The sequence below is a fragment of the Mus pahari genome, chromosome 10 (genome assembly GCF_900095145.1).
Source record: "Mus pahari chromosome 10, PAHARI_EIJ_v1.1, whole genome shotgun sequence".
NCBI classification, from domain to species: Eukaryota; Metazoa; Chordata; class Mammalia; order Rodentia; family Muridae; genus Mus; species Mus pahari.
The window spans coordinates 20,531,867-20,545,825 of NC_034599.1; the positions used below are offsets into that span (position 1 = coordinate 20,531,867).

The window sequence follows — 13,959 nt, forward strand, 5'->3', positions numbered from 1 at the left end:
GCAACACAATAACCTGTAGCTTCATGTTGTTTGTTCCTGAGCTTTTGCAATAAATGTAGTCCAAATTGAGATACTCTGCAGGTGTAAAATGTACTGCAGATTTTGAACAGTTAGCATGGAGAAAAAGAATGTAACTGCTCTCATTTTTTTTGTTTGTTTGGTTTTTTTGTTTTTTCGTTTTTTGGTTTTTCTCTCTGTATAGCTCTAGCTGTCCTGGAACTCACTTTGTAGACCAGGCTGGCCTCAAACTCAGAAATCCGCCTGCCTCTGCCTCCCGAGTGCTGGGATTAAAGGTGCCACCACGCCCAGCCCACTGCTCTCATTTTTATACCAACTATATTTAAAGTAACTAATGAAAAATTTTAAAGTACTAACGTAGATCACTGTATATTTTTGTTTGGTAGCACTGGTTCAACTTTTGGCTAAAAGCTTATTGGTAGGCTGATGAAGTAAATAACGTAGCACATTGTGGAGGTGTGTGGGCTTAGAGCTAGATTTGAAAGTACCAGTGATTATGTCAGTGTATAAGATGGACAGAGACATGTACACACTGCCAGGTGTATTATAGTCATTTGATTAAGGAGTGGTTTTGTGAAGGAAATACTTTATTTTCCATTTAGCTTCGTTTGGTTTAGAGGGAAGAAAATGTAACCTTAAAATTACCCACTGAAAGATGTTTGTAAGAATGTGAACCTACATTGTTTTAATTCTAAAGAACAAAAACATACTTTTTTTATATACTTTGTAATATTCAAGATTAGGAAACTTGGAAATTTCTAATGAGCTCTGCAGAATAGACTTCTTTTTTTGTTTTGTTTTTTATTTTTTGAGACAGGGTTTCTCTGTGTAGCTCTGGCTGTCCTGAAACACACTTTGTAGACTAGGCTGGCCTCGAACTCAGAAATCCGCCTGCCTCTGCCTCCCAAGTGCTGGGATTAAAGGCATGTGCCACCACGCCTGGCACAGAATAGACTTCTAAGTTCAGATTTAAGTATAAAATAATATGCTAGATATTGTCATGGACCTTCAAAATCTATCTTTGGTTAGGTAATTTTCTAAGTTTTCATTATTGTTCTCAGCTTGTAGGTAAATAATTCCAGATCTACATTAGTAATAAAATCTAACACTTAGTAAGTCACTGTTGTCATCTCCTAGCTGCTACTGTAAATACTGTGAATGTTTATTAATTTATTTGATTCTTAGTCTTACAACTTTATGTGGTAGATGGTAGTCATATCTCATTTTACAAATGCAGAAGTTGAAACAGAGACTGTATTGTGCCCTGAGATGATGTAATAAATAAATGGAAGAGACAAAAGTTTCACCTCCAAGCTGTAGTGTGTCTACTCCCTTTTCATATACACATGCATGCAAACACACTGCAGGTGTTTAATGACTGTTAGTTGAATAGACTAATCAGCTCTTCATAAATGGATTAATAACTTTATTACTACTTTACAAATAACAACACACTGTCAATTTTATAAACGAACAGCTTTCTTCTGGTTTATTTGCTAAATGACAATCTCAGGTATTAACCGTTAGGAACTATCAACCTTGTTTTTTGAGCCATGTCTTCCACTGGCTGGAAGCTTGCTACTTAGGCATGTTGGTTGTGAACCTCTGAGGTATTCTGTCTCCACCGCCCTGCATTGGCATTGTAAATGCACACTGCTGCTGTACCTGGCTGGCTTTTTTACATAGATTTTGGAGAATCACAATCTGGTCCTTTTGCTTGTGTGCCAACTTCTTTACTGACTTATCTCTCCATTCCTCATTTTTAGCTCTCATTATCTATTCAGATGAAAATATTAACAAGTAATTTTGAGATTTTTAACACATATGAATCTAGTTTAACACGCTATATGACAAAATATTCAGTAAAAGATTATATTCATGGTTTATTATTTATAAGTTGCAGAAATATCTAATAAGTAGGGTTTATAAGACATTGCAATCACTTAAATTCTACATTACATGCTATATTTCTCCTTTGATCTTTTTACATAGTTTTGTTCTGATAATACTTTTATTATCATGAAAACACCTTTTAAGAAAAAAGGGCACAAACTTAAGGATAAGTACTAATGATTTTCACATAGGTATACTATGTCTATCTAGGTAGCCAACTTCTGGGTCAATGAGAACTACGTTTGCAGCTGGTTGTACTTGTTCTGTCTCACTGCTGGGAATATTTTGTAGAAATATGTTAGAGCATATGCTTTTTACTTTTGAATGAACATTTGGGTTTCTGTTTTTTACTCATACTAATATTCTGTGTGTAATGTATGTGTAAAGACAAAGGGCATTCATTGCTTTCATGTGCTGTCTTCCATGTTCAGTAAGTTTGAGGAAATATTCCTGTAGATACTACTCCTTTTTGGTTGTTGACCCATTCTGTTGTGTAAACATTTAAGTGTTTTACACAATAGGTTGGGGTCTTCAGTAACGATGGAGACCTTTTCAAGGATCTGTAGTAGAAAAACAGAAAATATGAAATAACAAAGATGCTGTCATAAGTAAGGTGCTATTAAGATAGTTTTTAGGAGTTTGTGAAGTGGTATGATGGCAAGAGTCAGTAGGTTGAGTGATAAATCTGGCACTGAAGATCTGTGATAGTTACGCAGAGAAGGACAAGAATGAATACCTATAAATGAATATAAAGGAAGCATTCATTGCCAAGAGACTTAGGTTTGCTCAGGTACAAGAGTTGTGCATCCATACCAGGTCTCTTACTTTTTATGTTTTCTAAATAAACATTCGATGTATTAAATGGAGTGTTTCCTTTCTCTGAGCCAAGTAAATGTTTCAGGCTCTCTTCAGAGCTTTGGCCTGACTGCTACTTCTTGCGGACATATGAGTAAAGGTGTAAACCCTTGACAGAAATTTTAACCTTTCCTTCAACATGTTATGCACTTAAATAGTACATTTGTTTATGTTAGTAAATATCTTATCACCATAGGTTAAAAAGTTTATTGCTTATAAAATAAAAATAAAGTGTTTATTGGTTATAAAGCTGAATAATAAACATTGAAGGCTTGACATGTCCTTAGATTGAAAAGCTACAATATTAGGATTATTGGCATCTTTGATTTGTTGGATGTAGGGAGTCAAAGTTGCCTCAGTAAATCCGCAATACATAAACAATTTCGTTTTACTTAATTTCTAGAGAAGAACAGTAGAGAATGCTCATGCTTCATTCCTTAGCATTAAGTTATGCATTTAATCTTAGAGAACCCTTGGTGATGTGACCTGCATAAGAAGAGTGCATGGGAAAGTGACTGTTTGGAACAGATTGTTAAGAAAACTTTGAAATTCCTGGGCTTGAATTAACTTGCTTTTCATGAATCCCATGAGGATACTTGCAAAGCCAGATGATGTGATAGAATTGGATCCTGTAGATGGCAGTAGTTTACAGTTACAGTTTTTGGATCTTTTGCATTGGTTGCTGACTTCTTTGTATTTAATCATGTATGGATACTCAGAATTTCATAGGCCAGAGGTGGAAAATAGACTTACCAAAGTACTTAAAAACTTATTTTTTCTTATGAAGTCAGTAAATAAGGTAAACTTTTTAAAAATGGTACTGTGGGTTGAACCTGGAATCTTGAAAAATGCAAACTAGTCACTTTGCCACATTAGTTACATCTTTTTTAATACAAAAAATGTCCTAAAAATATAAGCTGTTATATTATCATTAAAGGAGTACTAAGATTTGTTAATAAAAAAACCAGACACTATTTGAAGCAGATTTGTATTATGATATGTATGTTATGTGTATGCACATCATGTATGTGTTCAGAGGTTTAGAAAGGGGTGCTATGTCTCCTGGAATTAGGGTTACAGTTAATAGTAAGTCACCCTGTAGCTGCTGGTAACCAAGCCTGGTTCCTAACAACAAACACTCTTAACTGCTGAGCTGTTCATTACTCCAGCCTCTGGTTGTTTCTGTTTAGTGACATATACCAGTAATTGTCATTATTAATTATCTTAATGTCATTTGTTTTCTGTTTAGTGATGTGTCACTAATTATTATGAAAAAGTTGAGACTGAGTTCAAAACAATTTGAGATGTAGATTGACCAGATTATCCTTTGGCCAAAGAATCACAAGAAAATTTTAAAGTCTGAACTTCTTAGACTTTTGTTTGATAATCGAACACTGTTGTTAAAACTCTTCTTTATTGATACTTAGTTTTTAATATACATAGACCTCATACTTACAATATTTAATTGATATCTTCAAATATTTTAATTGCTAGTAGATAAATATTTTTATATTTGGGATACTCAATTTTCACCGATAATATAACCCAAGATTAAAGCAGTTTGAATAACATGGTAAGCTCAAGGCTTACCTAGGAGATAGGAGACAAGCCTTCCAAAGACAGGTATGTCCAAATTGCTGACTTTCTTTTCCCCAATTTCAATTCTTTCCTCTAATTTCAATATTTTCCTGATAATAAACTACTTTCATCAAAAAAAAAAAAAAAAAAACCCAAACTTCTTGGTTGCAGTAAACATAAAAGTTCAGTTTGGTAGCTACATGATATACTAAATATTCAGCTCTTTGATCACACTCATCAACATCCCAAGAGGTAAGTAATCATGAAATCAAGAGTTGCTGTATTGGACAGTACAGGTGAAGACCAATTTTGTCATCTCAGAAGTGCTATTGGACATTGTTGTAAAAGTTCTCCTGCCTGAACACTACCCTAAGCTTCACAGCCTCTATTAGCAAATTCCTAAAACAATACTAAAAGGAAGTGGAAAGGCACCCTCATTTTCATAACCCTTAAGAGTATACTAAACCTCTCTGCCCGTATTATTCAGCCCAGGCTGCTGGAGCCACTTTTTACACGCCTGTGACCACGTTTGCCCCTGAAAGCTGGTGATCTAGTAAATCTAGTGATGTCATTTTAGGCATTTGACTCTCAAAGGTTAAGTACAAGTCTTGGTTTCTTTATGTTATCTTAGCCTCTGGGTGAAGTATTTCTGCTCTTAAAGCAGTGTTTCTTTACCCTCATCCTTCTGAAAGGTAGATACCACAGAATATGCTTTGGATAAATGATAATTACCTTCAGCAACACAGTTGGGGCCTGAAGAAAATCTATAAATTTTGCCAGGAACTCGAGCTATGGTTTAAGGCTCTTTTCCTACAACACTTTAAAACTTCTAAAGACACTTTAAGGATGAGTTTGCAAAGAGTTTGCCATATCATTTACATGTAGTTTTCTTTCAAGTAACTAGGTCTCTAATGGCCATAATTATTTTTAAGATGTTAGGAGCTGGAAAGATGTCTCAGTGGTTAAAATTGATTTCGGTGCTAGTATGAGGATTTGAGTTGTAATCTGGATCCCAAACCCTTTTAAAGACCTAGTGAGTGTGGCAGGGATTAGACTATATCCAGACCAGTGGTGTTAGTGAGCCCTGGGTTCAGTGAAGAGATCCTGCCGCAGTGCATGAGATAAGGAACAATTGAAAGACTCCCACATCTACCTTGGGCCTCCACAGCCATGTACATGCCGTGTGTGTGTGTGTGTGTGTGTGTGTGTGTGTGTGTGTGTGTGTGTGTGTGTGTCTGCGCGCTTGAGTGTGCATATAGGTGGTTAGTTTTAATTTGCAGTCAGCTTCCAAAATTGGTTTTGAGAAACTCGAGTGTTCTTGCCTCTTGTTATAGAAAACAACTCACATAATACATAATTAACATGTACAACAATGACTCTTACAGGTGGAGCAATCCAAAGTTTTAATCAAAGAAGGTGGTGTTCAGTTGCTGCTGACAATAGTTGATACTCCAGGATTCGGAGATGCAGTGGATAATAGTAATTGGTAAGATTACTATTTTGTCCCCATTATTTCCCAGTATAGTTAGACTTTTACCTTTTCTTTAAATTCTATCAGTTGGGAGGCAGCGGCAGGCATATCTTTTGAGTTCAAGGCAAGCCTGAACTATATATACAAAAAGTTCCAGGCTAGTGAGACCCTGCTTTACAAACAAAAACAATCAAAAACAATAACAAAAATGTAACAGTGAGAATCATTCATTTTAAATGATTAGGGTTTGGGTTCATATACCAACTTTGCTGTATTTCTTACTTGAAAATACTGCTTTCTGGACTGGTTTGGATTCTTGTTTTGTGTCTTTTATTCTCTTTTGGTGTTTTGAGATATGATCTCTTTGGGTTCCAAGATGGTTGTTAAGAACTTTAAATCCTTTTGCTTCAGCCTCTGAATTTTCTCTCTATATAGTGGAATAATGCCACTTATACATATATATTATATATGAATGTTTATAAATATATGTGTACACATCTATTACTATTGTAATATATTAAATATCTCTTATATAAATTATAAAATTGAACCTTTTAACTATAATTTTGTTTGTTATATTACATCCTAACTTAACTCATTTTTTAGACTTTAGTTTTCCAGGAAATTATAGATGAATTAAACACTGATAGAACTAGAACTCACATTGAAGTTGAGTTTAAGTTAAGTAACATTTTCTCGACTCTTAAAATACCTAGTAAATTTATCACGAGGTTTTTGTGTTGTTTAATCTTTGTTGGAAATTTAAAACTGTGGATGCAGTTTTTTTCAGATTGTAAAGTATTTAGCATTGATATAGTTATTAATGTAAATAATTACTAATTATCAAAGTTCATTCACACAGCAATCCCTTTTAAAATCTGAGAGTTAAAAAATAATGAATCAAGACATACTTCGTGTAGTTTTATCTATTTTTTTCTGTGTGTGTGTAGGGAATTGGTGTTTTCATGGTGTTTCATGGTGTTTTATATGTAGTTTGTATGTACATACATTCAAATGTAGAGGCCCAAGGTCTAGGTTTTTATCTCCTTGATTGCTATCCACCTTTAATTTTTGAGACAGGGTAAAGCTTATCAGTTTAGCTAGACTGGCTGGTCCGTGAGCTCCAGGGATCTATCTCTGCCTCTCCTTTGTTCAAGTTTAGGGTAGTAGGCACTTGCCACTGTGCCTGGCTTTTGACATGGGTTCTAAGGATTAGAATACAAATCTTCATGCTTTAGTGGTTGAGCCATCTCTCCAATCCTAATTTTTTACCTACTTTTGAATCAGGTGCAGTGTGCAGAAAAATTTGAGATATTTTCTACTAGTGAATTCTTTTATCAAATTAAAACTACTATTCTTTAATTGTCAAACAGTTAATTTCTTTATAGGATTGCAACTTAATTGTTCTGTTTCTCTACATTATAAAGCTGGCAGCCTGTTATCGACTACATTGATAGTAAATTTGAAGATTACTTAAATGCAGAATCTCGAGTGAACAGACGTCAGATGCCTGATAACAGGGTGCAGTGNTGTTTATACTTCATTGCTCCTTCAGGACATGGGTCAGTACCTTGATTCTTTGCTACATCATTGTTTTTATTGTGTATAATTACTCATCTTGTGTGCATGTTTTAGAATAATGGTGTCTGTGGAGTACATGAAACTAGGTCATTTATAAAACAACCTAATTCCATGTAAAGTGGCTTGGAATAACCCGTTTAAGTCCTAGGTAGTCATTTTACTTCTTAATTCTGCATACATACTACATTTCATCTGCTTCACAAAAAGATGCATTTCCAGTTTCCAATCTGAGTTTTGAGATCTTAAAACTAATAGTTTTTTGAACTTTTTGTTTTAACCTTACCTTTTTTTTTTTTTCCCCCTCAAGACGGTTTCTCTGTATAGCCCTGGCTGTCCTGTAACTCACTCTGTAGACCAGGCTGGCCTCGAACTTAGAAATCCGCCTGTCTCTGCCTCCCAAGTGCTGGGATTAAAGGCATATGCCACCACTGCCCAGCTTAACCTCACTTTTATAAGAGGTTGAACCACCAAATTAAAAAAACAGCCATAATTTTAATTATGGAGATTCTAATAAACCCCAAGGTAACAACCTATAAACAAAGTAACTTATTATATAACCTAATAGAAAAGGTGATAATAAAAAATAAGCTTAAATGTCAGTGGCTTCTTATGCTATTTTTTTTTTCAGTAAGTGGTTTGTTAAACCAACTGTGAAGATTATTTTAAGTTCGTATTACTCTGATTTTAGGTAGTTAAGACTGAACTATTAAGACATTTGTCTGATGTGATCTGCTTGATAGTAGCTAACCCGTTCTTCAAAATCAGAACAAAAACTCGGTATTCTTGTACTATGTAGGAGATACATATTATAATTAGCTCTTAATATTTCCATTAGTCTTCACTAATTTTTTTTTTTTTTTTGGTGGTGGTGGGGGCATAAATCACAACCTAATGTAACTACCTAACATGGCAATTCTACCCTCTCTCTGCCGATAGGAACTAGACTATTATATGATATAAAACTACATAGTAGTATAATTACCCCATATTCAAATTAGAGTAGTAAACCCTGTTTCCCTCTTCTGCTTTTGGCTTCTCTTCCTTTGATTACTGTGAGGCTTGTTCTCGGTCTGGTAGAACAGGACCGTGGTTATGTGACCACTGTTTGTGGGAAGACTGGAAAAGTTTCTTTGATGCTTAATATTATGCCTTATTTTCAGAAGTTTGTTTATATCCCTAAGCCAGCATATCTACTTACAGGAATCATTTTTGTTTGTTTTGTTTTAGAAATGTGACATAGCAGCAGGCTCTGATGCCACGTACCTGTAATCTCAGTACTCAGAAAGTTGGAGCCAAAAGGTTGCAAATTCAAGACTAGCCTAGGCTGTGTCTTTTGCTAGCAAGATCCTATCACAAGAAAAAAACCACTAAAAATAGATAAAGCAAAACAAAGCCACGGACTAGGGTGTAGCTCAGTTGGAAGCTCTGCATGCAGTCCTCAGGACAGCCTTTCTTCACCCCTGTCTACTTAGAAACCAAACCAAAGCCCAAACCGTCACGTCACTACACGAGCATGTAGGTGAGCGTGTAGGTAGCTCTTGAATTTATGCTTCTTAAATCTTCCTGGGTTTTTGTTTGTTTTTTCCCCCTGTGTAGCCCTGGCTGTCCTGGAACTTGCTCTTTAGACCAGGTTGGCCTCACACTCCTAGAGCTCCACCTCCCTCTGCCTTCTGAGTACTAGGATCAAAAGTATATGCCACACTGTCCGGTACTAGTGACTTACTAGCACAATTCCCTAGAGGGTAGCCTACTAAGATCATCTACAGTTAGTAGAGAGCAGTGAGTTTAGAACAAGTCTACAGTTAGTAGAGAGCAGTGTGTTTATAACAAGTCTTTGGACCCTTTCCAAGTGTTACGATTTTCATACAATTACCTTCTTATTTTCCTTTGAGGGTATTTTTTATCTCTTAAAATTACATGGGAAATAAGAGTTCTTTGGTGTTTTTTTTTTTTTAAAGAAATGAAATTATAATTCAAATGATATATATGGCTTTAATCCATTTCTTGATTTTCACAAGGGAAAATTTTTATTTCCTGTGTCTATTCCTAAACAGTTGACCAGTTCAATAGTTTTTAGAGATATAGCAAACTTTCCTATTGATTTGCGATACTTATAGATTAAGTTAAAGAATATGACAGTGAATTTGGTATCAAATTACAAATGGCCTGCTTTCTGTGGGCTGAAATTACATAAAATCTGGCAAATCGAAACACGGATCTTCTGTGAGCCCCTCAGTTCTGTACAATAAAGTATCAGTTCCTTCTTTAATCACCTACTTGTGTCATTACTGGATGTTAGGCAATTTAAATTTCATTTTTTTTTTTTGTTTCATTTGTCTTGTTCATTGTTCAGTAACTGCTACTAAAAGCTTACTTTCAGATATTAAAATGCTGTTTTATCCTTTTAATATTGATTGCCACTTTAAACAAAGATCACTCAATGAGTTTTATTTAGAAATATATGTAATTAATGTTTGTAGTTTGGTTTGAAACTTGTTATAGACTTTGAAGTAAAATAACCTTTTCCCTTAATGTGGATTTGTCTTATAAAGGTCTTTCTATTGTTTAAAAAATAATTTGTTCAACTGATCATTTTGGTGCATGCATGTAATCTCACCTTCAGGGTTGGCTATATAGTAAGTTCAAGTTTAGCCTGGGCCTTTAAGTCCCCGTCTTAACCCCCCACACACTTTGAATTCTTATTAATTTAATCATAGAAAACTAAATGGATATAGGAAAAATTTTAGCCACCATATGATTACCATGTTGAATTAATGTTTTTTTTTCTGCTATTTTTATACTAATTTAAAAGTATGGATGAGTTTTATAGAGGTTTTTACCCTTTTCCGTACAATTTAATTTTTAAATTGATTTCAATGTTCTTTGGTCCTGATTTTATCATATTTCAACTGTTTAAACCAGTCTATCCTGGAATGTGCTTTGAGCTCCCACTTTTCTCCATTTCCCCAGTGCTACACATACCAGCACATACGCCTACAACTGCTAGAGCCCTTTCTTAGTTTATGCTTGACATTGACTTCCCCAAGTCCCTACCATAGCTATTATATCGTCTTCCTTTTTAAAAGTTGTGATACTTATGCTAAATGCATAGTATTTAAGTAATAGAACTAAAGCAGAACTTATATTTTGCTTTTAAATATAAAATCCTTCTGTAAGTTTAAAACCTGAAATTTTTATGATGATGTTTTATACTGTGAATTTTGCCTTTATCACTGATTATAACAGTGAATCAGCCTTTCTTCCATTTTTTTCATTATTCTTATACAGTTAAGGAATATCCTTTGGGGTCACATTTCCATTATCTTGACTTATTACTTGGAACATTAATTATAGTCCCTGGAACATTTTAAGTGTACAGACTCAGTCTTCACTATAGTTTCTAAAAGACTTGAGAAAAGGATAGCATTTTACTTCTTTTGTCAACAAATATTTGGGAACCTTTAGCCCCTTTGCTGGGTGCTAACACAGATGAATGAGATAAAAGCACTCAACTAAAGGAATTTTTTGTCTTAGAATGGAAAAACAGATACAGAGCAAATGTTTCCTAACACAGCACATAGAGTGCTGAGGCCCTTCATCTAGAAAAGGATTTCCAAAGGAATTGGACTGTCAGCCATGTCTAAAAGAATGAATAAGTAAGTACTAGGGAAGCAAATTAGGTGGAGTATGAAACTAGTGTTCCAGGCAGGGATGGCAGTAGCCAATGACACTTTTAAAGTATAGCACTTTAAAGAATTATGAGAAGGTAAAAACATCCTGGCACATTGCAAGCAGATAAAGGAGAGAATATTTGTCTTCACAATGTTAGTGAGTCACAGCAGCTAAAGAATATGACTTTTAGTAAGACTGTCAGTCAAATAATGAATGATTCTGTCAGATTGAGGTCGCAGTTGTGTGGGTAGCGTGCTAGGAAACCAGAAAGGCTTTTCCACTGTGGAGTTCTTGGTGTTCTGTACTTAAGTGTAGACAATGGGTAGGGTACCTGTATCTGCGTTAGTGCCTGTGTGTCTTTCATGCAGGCCTTGATAATCTCAGGACATGAAGGATAAAAGGATGAGCAGTCTTAGGTGTTTGGGGATAAGTGTTTAGGTACAGTGTGTGTACCTATCATGCACTGAGGTAGAAAACAGAAGAGGAGGGAAAAATGGAGATTCAGGGTGAGCTATTGATTCTGAGGAACATGGCATATTCCAAGAATATAACCACTGAGTTAGACAGTGTCTTGAACCTCTGAGAGAAGTTTTGAATGGGTATACTTTGGGGAATTGTTGGCTGTAAATGATTGTGGTGATTTTAGTCAGGCAGAATGTAGATGACCACAAGTTAAAGATCTGCCTTACAGGGCTGGAGAGATGCTCAGCAGTTAAAAAACCTCATCCACCTTGTAAACCTTAATAAATATAAAGCTGATTCTAGGAAATACTATTAGGAGCCTTTCTGGTTTTTCCAATTCCTCTTTAGGGCCAAACCCCAATGACCAGGGTATTTCAAAGGCAAAAGGCAAAAAGCTTCCTTAACCACTCGATTGCTTCTTAAAGTCCTGTTCTGCCTGTTGGCTGACCCAATACATCGTCAGAGTGTTTCTGATAAGTAGAGTAGCTTATTGTATTAAATTAATTGTCGAAGATGTGAAGAATCTTTTTGTTCAAATAGATGGATTCAGTCATATTAAATACTATATATTTCAGACTCAAACCATTGGATATTGAGTTTATGAAACGTTTGCATGAAAAAGTGAATATCATCCCATTAATTGTCAAAGCAGACACACTTACACCAGAGGAATGCCAACAGTTTAAAAAGCAGGTAAGAAAGAATTAGTTAACATGTGTTTCNTAACTGTTCTTGTAATTAATTAGCATTTTAATACAATATAGTCCATTTACCTTTTGCTTATTCTTACAAGCTTATACTTTTTCTATTTTCTCTTGTATCTTATTTTGTTTGTGTTACTTAATGGGATACACATATTTAGACGCGCGCGCGCGCGCGCACACACACACACACACACACACACACACACACACACACATTTTAGCTTCCTCCCCAAAACTCATATCCTGTTATTTCAGTAATCCTCTTTTTTTTTTTTAATACTTTATTTATTTATTATATGTAAGTACACTGTAGCTGTTTTCAGACACTCCAGAAGAGGGAGTCAGATCTCATTAAGGATGGTTTGAGCCACCATGTGGTTGCTGGGATTTGAACTCTGCACCTTTGGAAGAGCAGTCAGGTGCTCTTACCCACTGAGTCATCTCACCAGCCCTCAGTAATACTCTTAATGATACATTTTTCTCACTATTATATTTTATTGTGATTTATGAAATCTAAGGTAAGTTTCTGAAAGTCTGTCTATTCTAATAATCATTTTTTAAATTTTAGGACAATATTTTAAAAAACAACAGCAATTTTGTATTATATTAAAAATAGACTAGAGTTTTGTTATCATTATCTTTTTAGGCTTCTATGTAACACAATAGCACTTTAAAATGGATTTTAGAATACATAGAAAACTTGTTACAGTAAGAAAAACCTGTTAAAGTTTGCTTTGAAGTGGTATTGCATTTTTACAAATTTTGACATCTTAGATTTTACTACTAATCGTCTCACCACAGGTGTGTTTCTGTCTTCCTTTAGCTTCTTCCACCATTTTCCCTCCTCCCTCTTCACTTCCTGTTCATCTCCTTCTTTTTCCTCATTTCTCTCTTTACCTCTTCTCTTCCTCTTTTCTGTTTTTCCTATTTCTCCATTGTTGTTATTTGAGACAAGCATCTCTAAACTAGACTGAATGCAGCATCATGGCATTCTTCCTGTCTCTACTCTTAAGTTTTTACCTTGAATAGTCTATATCTCTATATGAATTTATTTGTGACAAGTTAGAGGTGAAAGGATGGATTAGTAATGAGTTCTACTTTCAGATGGTCACAAGCCTACTGGTTGTCTCCCTTCTCTCTTTCTAAAACTGAACACTGAACCCAAGTCCTTTAGTGCATATACTTTACCTCTGTGTTCTTCTAGTCTCCGATTTCTTTTCTGTATGTTTAGAGCTATGTTTCTTACCCATAGAATTATCCGGAGGGCTTTCAAAGTCATTGTTGGACATTATTCCTACCAATTAGTTCTGTAGAGGAAGTTGGGGTCTTAGCATTTATTTTGAAAATGCTGACTTACATAAGTTTACCGTACAACTTCTGACCATAAACCACTGCTGTTAAAGCTAGTAGCTATTTTATCTGTTGTGTTATTAAAGGCAGGGTCTCTGTGTAGTCTTGACTTTATAGACCAGAATTTATGGAGCTTACTCTGTAGACCAGACTGCCCTCAAGCTTTCGGAGATTTGCCTGCCTTGGCCTCCTGAGTGCTGGGATTAAAAGCATGATCTATCATGCCAGGCATCACTTACTTTCACTGTTTATCCTTTGGGACAAGGTCTCACTATGTAGGTCTCGTTTGCCTGGAACCCACTGTTTAGAGCAGGATGGCCCCAAATCAGAGATCCACTTACCTTCTAAGTGCTGAGATTAATGGCATGTGCCACC

At 35.3% G+C, this 13,959-nt stretch overlaps 1 protein-coding gene across 4 annotated transcripts in view; it reads left to right on the plus strand.

The window, feature by feature from the left end:
• The window catches only part of Septin7 (septin 7), a 62,757-nt gene that overhangs the window by 34,977 nt on the left and 13,821 nt on the right, over nt 1-13,959 (plus strand). For all 4 annotated transcript variants that reach the window (XM_021206178.2, XM_021206179.1, XM_029542785.1 and 1 more), the window contains 3 exons: nt 5,730-5,830; nt 7,243-7,377; nt 12,106-12,223. In XM_021206178.2, coding sequence (XP_021061837.1) covers nt 5,730-5,830; nt 7,243-7,377; nt 12,106-12,223 — 354 coding nt within the window. The remainder of the gene's footprint in view (nt 1-5,729; nt 5,831-7,242; nt 7,378-12,105; nt 12,224-13,959) is intronic.